This window comes from Nicotiana tomentosiformis, chromosome 11 (genome assembly GCF_000390325.3).
Source record: "Nicotiana tomentosiformis chromosome 11, ASM39032v3, whole genome shotgun sequence".
Classification (NCBI taxonomy): Eukaryota; Viridiplantae; Streptophyta; class Magnoliopsida; order Solanales; family Solanaceae; genus Nicotiana; species Nicotiana tomentosiformis.
Window position 1 is genome coordinate 60,429,173 of NC_090822.1, and position 15,680 is coordinate 60,444,852.

Sequence of the window (15,680 nt, forward strand, 5' to 3'; positions counted from 1 at the left end):
GCGGACACATTGGGTTGGTAGGTAGTTTATGAGCTACTATGGACGTGCTCAAAACGGTCATATCATCATAGGACCATGCAAAGATATCCTGATATTCCTTCAGGAAACGAGTGTATTCTTCTTTCTCTGATGGAGACAGGTGAATGCTTATACGTGTTTCCTTGACTGTTTCGGAGTCTCCTAGATTAACTGCTTCAGTCTCATCCAAATTGGACTTAGGCTTGTTTTCAAAGTTTTCCACTTTTCTGATAATTTCCTCGGGGATTATATCCTCTTCGAGATCCTCTGAATCATTATCCTTATGTTGCGTTGTCTCATTACATGTCACAGTCGTAAGTTCATCGGGATAGGTAATAATAATGCTGTAGAGAAAACAAAACGTAAAGAATAATAATAAATACTAAAAACAGCAATGCATTTAGATAAATCTTGAAAATGTCAAACAGGTGCGGCTCGATGTCCCGAGCAATTATTTCAAAACAAAACATGCTTAAAACAAAATGCTGAAAACGTCTTAAATGCTCATAAAAATTGCTTTTAATATAAATGATGCTAAATGCCAGGCTACCCAGGAACTCGATGGGCCCTTGATGGTGCATCAGTCCATTTCTTAAGAACAACTCCCTTCTGCACGGTCTGAATAATGAGGCCTTCCTCCTCCTCCTCCTCCTCTGTGATGACCCAAAAGGTCATCTTATGTTTTAGAAGTCGAATCTGCGCTCTTAAACCTTAAAAATCTCATTTTTACCCTCCTCGATTTACGTGCATAGTCCGAGCATGTTTCCGAAAAGCTTTTATGTTGAAAACTAATAAAAATAAGAAATTTTGCCTTAAAAGTTGGTTTTAGTTGACTTCGATCAATATTTTTGGTAAACGGGCCCGAATTCATATTTTGATAGTCCCGGTGGGTCCGTGTCGAATTATGGGATCTGGGCGTATGCCCGGAATCGAATTCGGAGGTCCCTAGCTCAAGTTATGAATTTTTGATAAAAATTAAAAGTCTGAAAATTTAATTGTTTTTAAGAATTGATTGGTGTTTGGCATTGTTAGTGACGGATACGTATTCTAGTGCCGGAGCTCGGTACAGGTTCATTATGATATGTAAGACTTGTCTGTGAAATTTGGTGAGAAACGGAGTTGATTTGACGTGATTCAGACGTCCAGTTGAGAAAATAGAAATTTTAAAGTGTTCTTGAGAATTTCATTTGAATTGGTGCTAAATTCGTAGTTCTAGGTGTTATTTTGGCGATTTTATCGTGCGAGCAAGTTCGTATGATATTTTTAGACTTGCGTGCATGTTTGGTTTGGAGCCCCGAGGGCTCAGGTGTCATGCGGGCGATGCGCGAGTTGAGTTCAAACCTCAACAAGGCTGCTGGTGCACCAAATCTGGTGTGCCCACACCTGCGAGCCTTTGGTCGCAGGTGCGAGCTCGCAGGTGCGAGCGATAGCCTCGCAGGTGCGACCCAGGCCTGGACTTCATTTTTCCGCAGATGCGGGCTTCTCTCCGCAGGAGCGGGACCGCAGAAGCGGAACTCTATCCGCAGGTGCGGCCCCAGTTGGCCCAGTCCTTTTCCGCAGAAGCGCACGTCCTGTCCGCACGTGCGGATGGGCAGGTGCGACCAAAGCACTGCAGGTGCGAAGATCGTTGGGCAGTGAGTTCATTTAATTTGGACTCCAGCCATTTTTCTTCTCGTTTCAAAAGGATAGGAGTCCTAGGGCGATTTTTCAAAGACAGTTTCTTCCCCAAATCATAGGTAAGTGTTCCTTAACTCATTTCTTTCAATCTTTTACTTACATTTACAAGAATTCAACCAAAAATCTAGAGTTTTCATTGTAGAATTAGGGGTTAGGGTAGAAACTAGGAATTTTGGGAATTGGAGGATTTAGACCTCAATTTGAGGTCAGATTCCAAAACTAATTATATATTCAGGCTCGGGGGTGAGCGGGTTAGTGCATTTTGGTCCGAACCTCGGATTTTGACCAAGCGGGCTCGAGGTCAATTTTTCAACTTTTTGGAGGAAATTTAATTTATGCAATATAATTTATTTCTTTAGCAATATTTGATATTATTGAGTTATTTTTGGAATAGATACGAGGTGAATTCCAAAGGAAAAGCTGTGATTGAGAATTAAGTGGCCTTCAGAGTGAGGTAAGTGTTGTGTCTAACCCTGACTTGAGGGAATTAGGAACCTTAGATTACTTGCTAAGTGAAATTCATGTGAGCGACGTATATGTGAGGTGATGAGTATTTATGCGCCGCCAATTTACCTGTTTCTCATATTTCTCTATTTTTCTTATATTGTCTCATTCCTATGCCTAATTGCTACGTGTTATACTAGTGTTGTTCAATTTATCGTTCTTATCATGTTTTCGGATCTTCTGGTGATAATTGAGTTTTTATTTCAAAGTTGTGATTGATATTATGGAACTAAATGTTGAAGTAAGGTTTGTACTTGTTATTCTTTCTCCCTGTTGTTATTTATGCATTGCATTATGGTAAGGGAGAGTGTTAATGCACGAAGGGTGATGTCGTGCCATATTGTTAGTGTTAATGCATGAAGGGTGATGCCGTGCCATATTGTGAGTATTAATGCACGAAGGGTGATGCCGTGCCATGAGATGAGTGTTAATGCACGAAGGGTGATGCCGTGCCGTTTCTATTAATTTTATGGTGAGATTGAGAGTAAAAGCACGAAGGGTGATGCCGTACAGTTTTTCTTACTGTATTCACTATTCCTGTTGATTCATGGTATATTGACTGCTCCAGTGATCATTCTGTTGTAGTTCTTTGTCTTGTATTCCCCTCAGTATGTTCCCCTCCCGACATTTCCTATTTAGTTCTTCATTTATGTTATTTGTATATACACTGTTAAATTGTACATGTTGAATTATAGGTGCCTTGCCTTAGCCTCGTCACTACTTCATCGAGGTTAGGCTCGACACTTACCAGTACATGGGGTCGGTTGTATTGATACCGCACTTTCTGTGCAAATTTTGATACCGGCTCGGGTTGATCGAGATTCTGCTATTGGTCTGCTATCCGGAGACTCAAGCTAGATCTGTCTGCGTTCACAGACCTTGAAGTTCCCTTATATCTTTTCTATTCTACTGTTTCTTTCATTCAGACAGTTGTATTTCTTTCAGACTATTACTTGTAGTAAATTCTAGAATGCTCGTGAATTGTGACTCCAGATCCGGGTGGTAGTAATTAATACAGTTTTTATGATATTTCGTACTTATTATATTTCATCTTAGTTAATTATTGTTAATTACTGAATGGGAATAAGGAATTGGTTTAATGATTCTCTAACATTGGCTTGCCTAGCAAGTGAAATGTTAGGCGCCATCACGGTCCCGTCGGTGGGAGATTTCCGGACGTGATAGTTGGTATCAGAGCACTAGGTTGCCTAGGTCTCACGATTCACGAGCAAGCTTAGTAGAGTCTGGAGGATCGGTACGGAGACGTCTGTGCTTATCTTCTAGAAGCTATGAAGTTTAGGAACAAGTTTCACTTCTATTCTTCTCTGTCGTGCGATTTTGCTTTCTCAATACTGATTGAACTCTTCTACTATTATTCTCTCGCTGATGGCGAGAACACGTACCACTTCCTCAGCTGAGCAGCAGCCAGAGCCTCCAGTGACAGCTCTTACGCGGGGTAGAGGTCGAGGCCGAGGCCGTGCCAGAGGCCGAGGTAGGGGCAGGGCGCAGCCTAGAGCCCGAGAAGCAGCCCTAGCAGTGGAGCCTCAGATAGAGCTTAATGAGGAGGTTCCAACCCAGACTGTTCCTACCGGATCAGCTCAGGTTCCAGAGGGGTTCATTGCCACCCTTGTACTTCAGGATGCTTTGGTCCGTTTGGTGGGCCTTATGGAGAGTATGGCCCATACTGGCGCATTTCCCATGGCACCAGCAGTGTCTCAGGCTGGAGGAGGAGTCCAGACTCCCACCACTCCCGCTCTGGAGCAGATAGCTCCCCAGTATCAGGCTCCAGCAGCTCAGCCAGTTGGATTAGTTCAGCCGGTTATTGTGGCACAGGTCGGAGATGGGCCAGCTATGTCTTCTTAGGCTTTATGGAGATTGGACAGGTTTACCAAGCTCTTTCATGTTCACTTCAGTGGTGCTCCTTCAGAGGACCCCCAGGAGTATCTTGACAGCTATCACGAGGTTCTACGAAACATGGGTATAGTGGAGACCAATGGGGTCAATTTTGCTGCATTTTAGATGACTAGTTCCGTCAAGAAATGGTTGAGAGATTGCTTGTTGACCAGACCAGCTGGGTCACCTGCTCTTACTTGGGACCAGTTCTCTCAGCTTTTCATAGAGAAGTTTCTTCCTATCACATTGAGAGAGGAGCGTCGCCGTCAGTTTGAGCGTCTTCAGCAGGGCAGTATGACTGTTACTCAGTATGAGACCCGTTTTATGGATTTGGCCCGTCATGCTATTCTTCTACTTCCCACCGAGAGAGAGAGATAGAGGGTGAGGAGGTTTATTGATGGACTTGCTCAGCCTATCAGATTGCAGATGGCTAAGGAGACTGGGAGTGAGATTTCTTTTCAGGCGGCTACTAACGTCGCCAGACGAGTCGAAATGGTTCTTACTCAGGGAGGTCAGGGGTCTGACAAGAGAACTCATCATTCTGGTGAGTTCTGTGGTGCCTCATCTAGAGGCAGGAGTACTTTTGGTAGAGTTCATTCAGCACTCCAAGCATCCCACGGTGTCTCAGGTGGTCGTGGCCCTCAGATGCATTATTCCGACCAGCTAGCCTATGGTGTACCACCAACTCCTATTAGTGCACCTCCACTCCAGAGTTATCAGCGTGGTTATTCAGGTTGACAGGGTCAGTTTTAGGGTCAGCAGTCACAACAGCCGAGGATATGTTATACTTGTGGTGATCCGAGTCACATTGCTAGATTTTGCCCTCGAGCAATGGGCAGCTCACAGCATCAGAGTTCACGTGCCATGGTCCCGGCACCAGTTGCTGCACCACCTGCTCAGCCAGCCAGAGGCAGGGGTCCGACAACCATAGGTAGAGGCCAGACTGTTAGAGGTAGAGGTCAGGCTGTTAGAGGTGGAGACCAGCCAGTTAGAGGCCGTCCCAGGGATGTAGTTTAGGGTGGTGGGGCCCAACCCCGGTGTTATGCTTTCCCAGCCAGGCCTGAGGCTGAGTCATCTGACGCACAGGTACTGTTTCAGTTTGCAGTAGAGATGCTTTAGTTCTATTTGATCCGGGATCTACTTACTTCTATGTGTCATCCTATTTTGCTTCCTATTTGGTTGTGCCCCGTGATTCTTTGAGTGCTCCTGTGTATGTTTCCACACCAGTGGGAGATGCTATTGTTGTAGATCGTGTTTATCATTCGTGTGTGGTCACCATTGGGAGTCTTGAGACTCGTGTAGATATTCTACTTCTTGACATGGTTGATTTTAATGTTATACTGGGTATGGATTGGCTGTCACCTTATCATGCTATATTAGATTGTCATGCCAAGACGGTGACCTTAGCCTTGCAGGGTTTGCCTCGATTAGAGTGGAGAGGGAATCTTGGCCGTTCTGCTAGCAGGGTCATCTCTTATGTAAAGGTTTGGCATATGGTCGAGAAGGGGTGTCTAGCTTATTTGGCTTATGTCCGTGATTCTAGTGCGAAGGTTCCTTCCATGGATTGGGTGCCGGTTGTTCGTGAGTTTCCAGAGGTGTTTCCTGCAGACCTGCCAGGGATGCCACCCGACAGGGCTATTGATTTCTGCATTGATTTGGCTCCGGGTACTCAGCCTATTTCCATTCTGCCATATCGCATGGCCCCGCCAGAGTTGAAAGCATTGAAGGAGCAGTTGCAAGATTTGCTTGATAAGGGCTTCATTAGACCTAGTGTCTCGCCCTGGGGTGCACCCGTGTTGTTTGTGAAGAAGAAAGATGGATCGATGAGGATGTGTATAGATTATCGGCAGTTGAACAAAGTTACCATCAAGAACAAGTATCCATTGTCAAGGATTGGTGATTTATTTGATCAGCTTCAGGGTGCCAAGGTATTTTCAAAGATTGATTTGAGATCTGGCTACCATCAATTGAAGATTAGGGCATCCGATGTTCCTAAGACAGCTTTTCGGACTCTGTATGGGCATTATGAGTTTCTAGTGATGTCATTTAGGCTGACAAATGGCCCAGCAACATTCATGGATTTGGTAAACCGGGTGTTCAAACCCTACTTAGATTCCTTTGTGGTTGTGTTTATTGATGATATCTTGATCTACTCCCACAGTCGAGAGGAGCATGAGCAGCACCTTCGGATCGTTCTTCAGACTCTGAAAGACAACCAGTTATATGCTAAGTTCTCAAAATGTAAGTTTTGGTTGAGTTCAGTTGCTTTCTTGGGTCACGTTGTATCGGCAGAGGGTATTCAGGTGGATCCTAAGAAGATTGAGGCAGTCTAGAACTGGCCTAGACCCACATCAACTATAGAGATCCGTAGTTTTCCTGGGTTTGGCAGGATATTACTGTTGATTTGTGGAGGGGTTTTCATCCATAGCAGCCCCATTGACCAGATTAACCCAGAAGGGTGCCCCGTTCAAGTGGTCAGATGAGTGTGAAGCGAGCTTTCAGAAGCTCAAGACTGCTTTGACCACGACATCGATATTGGTGTTACCCACAGGTTTAAGATCTTATACAGTATATTGTGATGCATCCCGTATTGGTCTGGGTGCGGTGTTGATGCAGGGTGGCAAGGTTATTGCATATGCTTCGCGGCAGCTGAAGGTTCTCGAGAAGAATTACCCTGTTCATGATCTAGAGTTGGCAGCCATTGTTCACGTGCTGAAGATTTGGAGGCACTATCTTTACGGTGTGCCATGCGAGGTATTCACTGATCATCAGAGCTTGCAGTATTTGTTCAAGCAGAAGGAGCTCAATTTGAGGCAGAGGAGGTGGCTGGAGCTATTGAAAGACTATGATATCACCATATTGTATCATCCCGGGAAGGCCAATGTGGTGGCCGATGCTTTGAGTAGAAAGTCAGTCAGTATGGGTAGCCTTGCATATATTCCAGTTGGTGAGAGACCGCTTGCATTGGATGTTCAGGCCTTGGTCAACCAGTTCGTGAGGTTGGATGTTTCTGAGCCCAGCCGTATCCTAGCTTGTAAAGTTGCTCGGTCTTCTTTGTTTGAGTGCATCAAAGATCGGTAGGATGACGATCCTTATTTACTTGTGCTTAGAGACACAGTGCAACACGGTGGTGCCAAGCAGGTTACTGTTGGATATGACGGAGTTTTGAGGATGCAGGGTCATATTTGTGTGCCTAATGTGGACGGTCTTCATGAGTTGATCCTTGTGGAGGCTCACAGTTCTTGGTATTCTATTCACCCGGGCGCTGCCAAAATGTACCAGGACCTGCGACAACATTATTGGTGGAGGAGGATGAAGAAAGACATAGTTGCCTATGTAGCTCGGTGCCTAAATTGCCAGCAGGTAAAGTGTGGGCATCAGAGACCTGGTGGTTTACTTCAGAGGTTAGAGATTCCTGAGTGGAAGTGGGAGCGTATCACTATGGATTTTGTTGTTGGACTCCCACGGACTCAGAGGAAGTTTGATGTAGTTTGGGTCATTGGGGAGAGGCTGACTAAGTCAGCGCACTTCATTCATGTGCCAGTTACCTATTCCTCGGAGTGGTTAGCAAAGATTTATATTCGGGAGATCGTCCGTCTTCACGGTATGCCCGTGTCTATCATATTTGATCGAGGTACGCAGTTTACCTCGCACTTTTTGAGGGGCAGTACATCATGAGTTAGGTACGCGGGTTGAGTTGAGCACAACATTTCATCCTCAGACGGACGGGCAATCCGAGCGTACTATTCAGATTTTGGAGGATATGCTACGCGCTTGTGTTATAGACTTCGGAGGATTGTGGGATCAGTTCTTGCCCCTTCCAGAGTTCGCCTACAATAATAGCTACCAGTCGAGCATTCAGATGGAACCCTATGAGGCGTTATATGGTAGATGGTGCAGGTCGCCAGTTGGGTGGTTTGAGCTGGGGGAGGCTCGGTTGTTGGGTACAGATTTTGTACAGGAGGCCTTGGACAAGGTCAAGATTATTCAGGATTGACTTCGCACAGCTCAGTCCAGGAAGAAGAGTTATGCTGACCGTAGAGTTCGTGATGTTGCATTCATGGTCGGAGAGAGAGTGTTACTTCGCGTATCACCCATGAAGGGTGTAATGGGGTTCGGAAAGAAGGGCAAGATGAGCCCTAGGTATATCAGACCTTTTGAGATTCTGGAGAGAGTGGGAGAGGGGGCTTACAGGTTTGTGTTTCCACCTAGTTTAGCAGCTGTTTATTCGGTATTCCATGTGTCCATGCTTCGAAAGTATCACGACGATCCGTCCATGTGTTAGATTTCAGCTCTGTCCAGTTGGACAAGGATTTGACTTACGAGGAAGAGCCAGTGGCAATTCTAGCCCGGCAAGTTCGCCAGTTGAGATCAAAGAGTTACCCTTTAGTTCAAGTGTAGTGGAGAGGTCAGCCTATTGAGGCAGCTACTTGGGAGTCCGAGTCCGATATGCGGAGTAGATATCCCCACCTTTTCACCAGCCTAGGTACTTTTCTATGTCCGTTCGAGGACGAACGATTGTTTTAGAGGTGCAGAATGTGATGACCCACAGGGTCATCTTATGTTTTAGAACTCGAATCTGCGCTCTTAAACCTTAAAAATCTCATTTTTACCCTCCTCAATTTACGTGCGTAGTCCGGGCATGTTTCCGGAAAGCTTTTATGTTGAAAACTAATAAAAATAAGAATTTTTGCCTTAAAAGTTGATTTTAATTGACTTCGGTCAACACTTTTGGTAAACAGGCTCGGATCCGTGTTTTGACGGTCCCGATGGGTCCGTATTGAATTATAGGACCTGGGCGTATGCCCGGAATCGAATTCGGAGGTCCCTAGCTCAAGTTATGAATGTTTGATAAAAATTAAAAGTCTAAAAATTTAATTTTTTTAAAGAATTTATTGATGTTTGGCATTGTTAGTGCCGGGTCCGTATTCTGGTTCCGGAGCCCCGTACAGGTTCATTATTATATGTAAGATTTGGCTGTGAAATTTGGTGAGAAACAGAGTTGATTTGGCGTGATTCGGATGTCCAGTTGAGAAAATAGAAATTTTAAAGTGTTCTTGAGAATTTCATTTGAATTGGTGCTAAATTCGTAGTTCTAGGTTTTATTTTGGCAATTTGATCATGCGAGCAAGTCCGTATGATATGTTTAGACTTGCGTGCATATTTGGTTTGGAGCCCTGAGGGCTCGGGTGCCATTCGGGCGATGCGCGAGTTGAGTTCAAACCTCAACAAGGCTGCTGGTGCACCAAATTTGGTGTGCCCGCACCTGCGAGCCTTTGGTCGCAGGTGCGAGCGGTAGCCTCGCAGGTGCGACCCAGGACTGGACTTCATTTTTCCACTGATGCGGGCTTCTCTCCGCAGGAGCGGGACAGCAGAAGCGGAACCCTGTCCACAGGTGCGGCCCCAGTTGGCCCAGTCCTTTTCCGCAGAAGCGCACGTCCTGTCCGCACGTGCGGATGCACAGGTGCGACCAAAGCAATGCATGTGCGAAGGTCGCTGGGCAGTGAGTTCATTTAATTCGGACTCCAACCATTTTTCTTCTCGTTTCAAAAGTATAGGAGGCCTAGGGCGATTGTTCAAAGACATTTTCTTCCCCAAATCATAGTTAAGTGTTCCTTAACTCGTTTCTTTCGATCTTTTACTTCAATTTACAAGAATTCAACCAAAAATCTAGAGTTTTCATTGTAGAATTAGGGGTTAGGGTAGAAACTAGGGATTTTGGGAATTTGAGGATTTAGACCTCATTTTGAGGTCGGATTCCAAAACTAATTATATATTCGAGCTCGGGGGTGTGTGGTAAGTGCATTTTGGTCTGAACCTCGGATTTTGACCAAGCAGGCCCGGGGTCGATTTTTCAACTTTTTGGAGAAAAATTTTGGGAAATTTAATTTATGCAATATAATTGTTTTCTTTAGAAATATTTGATATTATTGAGTCATTTTTGGAATAGATACGAGTGGTTTGGAGGTGAATTCCAAAGGAAAAGCTGTGATTGAGAATTAAGTGGCCTTCGGAACGAGGTATGTGTTGTGTCTAACCCTGACTTGAGGGAATTAGGAACCTTAGATTACTTGCTAAGTGAAATTCATGCGAGCGGCGTATATGTGAGGTGACGAGTACTTATGCGCTGCTAATTTACCCGTTTCCCATATTTCTCTATTTTTCTTATATTGTCTCATTCCTATGCCTAATTGCTACGTGTTATACTAGTGTTGTTCAATTTATCGTTCTTATCATGTTTTCGGATCTTCTGGTGATAATTGAGTTTTTTCGCAATTTACCTGTTTCCCATATTTCTTTGTTTTTCTTATATTGTCTCATTCCTATGCCTAATTGGTACGTGTTATACTAGTGTTGTTCAATTTATCGTTCTTATCATGTTTTCAGATCTTCTGGTGATAATTGAGTTTTTATTTCAAAGTTGAGATTGATATTATGGAACCAAATGCTAAAGTAAGGTTTGTACTTGTTATTCTATCTCCCTGTTGTTATTTATGCATTGCATTATGGTAAGGGAGAGTGTTAATGCACGAAGGGCTGCCATATTGTGAGTGTTAATGCAGGAAGGGTGATGCCGTGCCATATTGTGAGTGTTAATGCACGAAGGGTGATGCCGTGCCATTAGATGAGTGTTAATGCACTAAGGGTGATGCCGTGCCGTTTCTATTAATTTTTATGGTGAGATTGAGAGTAAAAGCACGAAGGGTGATGTCGTGCATTTTTCCTTACTGTATTCACTATTCCTGTTGATTCATGGTATATTGACTGCTCCAGTGATCATTCTGTTGTAGTTCTTTATTTTGTATTCCCCTTAGTATGTTCCCATCCCGACATTTCCTATTTAGTTTTTCATTTCTGTTATTTGTATATATACTGTTAAAATGTACATGTTGAATTGTAGGTGCCTTGCCTTAGCCTCGTCACTACTTCGTCAAGGTTAGGCTCGACACTTACCAGTACATGGGGTCGGTTGTACTGATACTGCACTCTGCACTTTCTGTGCAGATTTTGATACCGGCTCAAGTTGATCGAGATTCTGCTATTGGTCCGCTGTCCAGAGACTCAAGGTAGATCTGTCGGCGTTCACAGACCTTGAAGTTCCCGTCTATCTTTTCTGTTTTACTGTTTCTTTCATTTAGACAGTTGTATTTCTTTCAGACTATTACTTGTAGTAAATTCTAGAATGCTCGTGAATTGTGACTCCAGATCCTGGTGGTAGTAATTAATACAGTTTTTATGATATTTCGTACTTATTATATTTCATCTTAGTTAATTATTGTTAATTACTGAATGGGAATAAGGAATTGGTTTAATGATTTTCTAACGTTGGCTTGCCTAGCAAGTGAAATGTTAGGTGCCATCACGGTCCCGCCGGTGGGAAATTTCGGATCGTGACATCCTCGACTATCGCACTGCAATCCATGTCTCCATCATCCAAAAATAGATTCCTTATACCGGCTAGAACTTCATCTTCTTCGGACTCCCACATCATGTCAGCTTGGTGAAATTATTGGCTCAAATGTGGTACTGGTTGCTCTAGAGGGTAATAAGGACCACGCCATGGTGGCGACCAATTCTGATACTCGTGGCAGGTGTATTCATACCCAAGCCCAAAAGTTGTGCCGTGAGGCTTTAGCTGTATTGGTTTGGTGATCCCCTGGAGATTCTTGCCGAGACCTTTGCCAGGCTCATACCCTGTCCATGCCAATATGCCTTCTACCTTACTGCTCCACCATTTGTCCTTTTCAATTGTGTTGATGCGCTCGATGCGATGGTATGTTTCTCCACCCAACTTCTTTCTATTATCGATGACCAAAATAGTTTGACTGGTGTAAATGGGATTACTTCCGTCCCCATGGATGATCACTTCCTGATGGTTCCACTCAAACTTCACGACTTGATGTATAGTAGAAGCGACGGCCCCAACGGCATGTATCCAAGGTCGTCCCAATAGCAGATAGTATGAGGCAGATATGTCTAGCACTTGAAATTCAACATCAAACCAAGTCGGGCCCATCTGCAAGCATAGATTGGTTTCCCCAATTGTGGCCCTTTGAGACCCATCAAATGCCTTCACATTCATAGTCCCTGCTCGTATTTCATGAAAACCTTTACCCCACCTTTTCAGAGTAGTCAGCGGACAGATATTGAGACTAGACCCTCCATCTATCAAAACCCTGGCAATGAATTTATCCTCGCATTGTACCATGATGTGCAGCGCCCTGTTGTGGCTTAATCCCTCCGGTGGCAGTTCGTCTTCATGAAAGGTGATCTTATGGCTCTCCAGTACTTGCCCTGCCATGTTAGCCATCTCCCCACTGGTGATATTGTAAGGTACGTAAGCTTTATTCAATACCTTCATAAAGGCATTCCTATGTGCCTCGGAATTCTGTAGTAATGATAGGATGGATATCTGAGCAGGAGTTTTGTTCAGATGGTCTACCATAGAATATTCTCTCGGTTGCACCTTTCTCCAAAGATCATCCGGGCCAGTTTCGATGATGGGTTGCTTGGAAGCAGCTTCTCTACTCGTTCCTCCCAAATTCTCAGGTGTATAAATTCTACCAGTCCTGGTCATCCCTTGTGCTGCACCAGATTCTTCCATTTTTTCTTTTCCTTTCCTCTTAGCTTCTGCAACATAGTCCCAGGGTACGACATTGGATTTAAAGGGAAGTGTGGATGCTACCGTCACAGTGAAGGGTATGGTTACTTCTACTTCGAATAGAGAAGGTATAGCTGCAGGTGTTGTTTCTACCTCGAACGGGGTTGGTGCGGCTACTTCAAATTCAACTGGTGGTTGTATATGTACCACAATAGGAGTAAGTGTGACCGCAGGTTTCTTTGGGTCATCCCCTTCTCGAATAAGCCCAATCGACCCTTCTGGGTCCCATTCTTCATCAGTCTCTATCACATTTACTCCCTCGCCCCTATGATCCGGGAGGGGATTGTTGCAGATATTAGGTGCAGCCTACTTTGCTTGTATAACCTTGGTATCGATTAGTGTCTGGATCTTGTCTTTTAGCGTGTGACATTCATTAATGGTATGACCTTTCATGTCGGAGTGGTAGGCACATGTTTTGTTTGGATTGACCCATTGAGAGGAGTTTTCCATGGCAACAGCGGGAATAGGGGTGACATATCCAGCAACTTTCAGTCTCTCGTATAATTGATCGATGGGTTCAACAATAGGGGTGTATTGTCTGGGTGGCCTGCGGTTGAAATTTGGTCTGGGTTTCTGATAGTTTTGGCGGGCTGGCGATGAGTGATAATATGCTGGCTGGGTGTTATAAGTGTGGTAGGTAGTGGCGGGTTGTGGATTTTTGGGAGGTGAAGGCTGATATATGGGTGGAGGTATTTGGTATGTAAGAGGATATTTTAGACGTTGGGCTACCATCACGGCCTCTACTTATTTCTTCTTGGATATACCCCCTGACTGCAATGCTTTATTTGTAGCATGTAATGCCTCAAAATTAGTTACCATTCCGCTCTTGATTCCTTCTTCAATCCTTTCCCCTAATTTGATGATGTCGGAGATTTTGTGATTCTCGATAACCATTAACCTTTCGTAGTATTGTGGATCCTGGGCCCGGACGAAGAACTTGTTCATCTGCTCTTCTTCCAATGCTGGCCTTATTTTTGCAGCTTCCGATCTCCATCGAGTAGCATACTCTCGAAAAGTCTCTGTTGGCTTCTTCTTGAGTTTCTGGATATAGAAGACATCTGGCGCATTCTCCGTATTAAACCTGAACCGATCCATGAAATCCGATGCCATGCTTACCCAGCTAACCCACTTCTTTGGATTTTGGCTGATGTACCACGATAGGGCGTCTCCAGTGAGGCTTCTCATGAACAGTTTCATGCGAATCCTTTCATCTTTTCCAACTCCTACGAGCTTGTCACGATATGTCCTTAGATGCACTTTTGGGTCACCTGTTCCGTCAAACATCTCGAACTTAGGAGGTTTATAACCCTTCGGCAGTTCTACGTCTGGCTGAATACACATATCTTCATTATTCAAACCCTCAATGCCTTTACCCCCTTCGACACCATGGACTCGGCTTGTGAGCTTCTTAAGTTCCTCTGCCATATTCTTGATGAGCAGGTCCTTCTCGGAGGATTCCAGTGTGTATGGGGTTTGTTGAGTGTGGTGAGGTAGGGTTTCTACATATATGGGGTTACTTTGGTGGATACCGGGGATTTGGATGTAGTGATGATCATTGGTTGAGTTCTACGGATCGGGGGTAGGTTGCGGTGTATTTTGAGGAGTATGGTAGGTAGTAGTTTGTGGATACTGAGTCGGAAGATATTGGTGTTGAGGAGGAGTTGGCATTGGTTGAGGGTTAGGATTTTGAGGAGGTGTGGCGTACTATGAGGTGCGGGAGGATTTTGTGGATGTTGGTTTGGTGTGTTTTGAGGAGGTCCTGGGTTTTGGGCGTTCTTTTGGATAATATCCGGGACGTTTAAGGTGAGGGAGAGGTTTGCCAAGTTGCGGACCTACTCAAGTTCCCCTTGCAATTCCAGTATTTTCTGCTCCAACCGTAGAACCAAATCATTCTGTGCAGGAGTACTCCGACCATCTGAAGTTTCAATATTTTTCGCATGCGCAGCGTTATCTTTCCTGATACCACTCATGTCATCCATCTTAGTCTTTCTCTTACTTTTAAGATCACTTGAAGGAGGAGGTGGAGGGCCTCTGGATCTGTTATGATACACTGATGATGCCAGTATGCAAGAACCAACTTTAGGGGATGGGAATAATCAAAACAAAGAAAAGAAAAAAGGTAAACAAGTCAGTAGGGGATTTTGGAAGGATATTTGTAGTATTTAAACATGTATTGCGGAATTATAAATTCGCATCCTAATTTTTAGGGACCTCATTGTGCCTGAGGTAGGCCTAGCGACACATAGATTTGGAGAAACTTGATGCCGATAACTGCCTCATTTCATTAATGTAATAAATAGATCAAACCCCCTATAATGACAATAATTAAAAGAGTTGCTAGTGGCATTTTCCTTATTACAATCAATTTCTAAAACGATTCTAGAAAAGCAAATAAACAACAATTCTATTCTATTTGGTCCCGGAGGGACCCTTTCCAAGCTTGGCCTTCTTGACCCCATCAATCAGATTCCCCAGGTCGCGCATGTCCAGCAGCAGATACGCCTTTGCTAGGTGTCCTCCTTCGTTGCCCTCTACATTCTGACAATCCATGATCCTTTTCCTCATATTCCCTTCAAGTTCCATCAGACTCTACTTTAAGTACTCCATCCTCTCTGTTGATTTTGTAGTAACTTCCCTCCATTCATTGATTGATTCCATGTCTATCTTGTGTTGTTCCAAATGTCTGGCTTCAGACTCAAGGATTCTCTTGCACAACCTTTTGTATTTTACTTGTGCTTCAGCAGCATCGTCTATGACCCTGTTTCCTCGATCGATCCCTGGCTCGACTTCTCCTGCTATGTCATCATCCAACCATGATAGGTAGAAATACACATGACCGGCGTGGTACCGATATGGTTCGATGGTATCCTTTTCCACAATAATCTTCAGATGCCACATATGTTGGGCCTCACACTTGGATGGAATG

General features: G+C 44.3%; 1 protein-coding gene across 1 annotated transcript; it reads right to left on the bottom strand.

Moving 5' to 3' along the window:
• Positions 1 to 13,498: 13,498 nt before the first annotated feature.
• LOC138901535 (uncharacterized) lies at positions 13,499 to 14,179 on the bottom strand. The gene has a single exon (XM_070189307.1). It carries the CDS (start codon positions 14,177 to 14,179, stop codon positions 13,499 to 13,501), a length of 681 nt encoding a protein of 226 aa, XP_070045408.1.
• Positions 14,180 to 15,680: the final 1,501 nt, after the last annotated feature.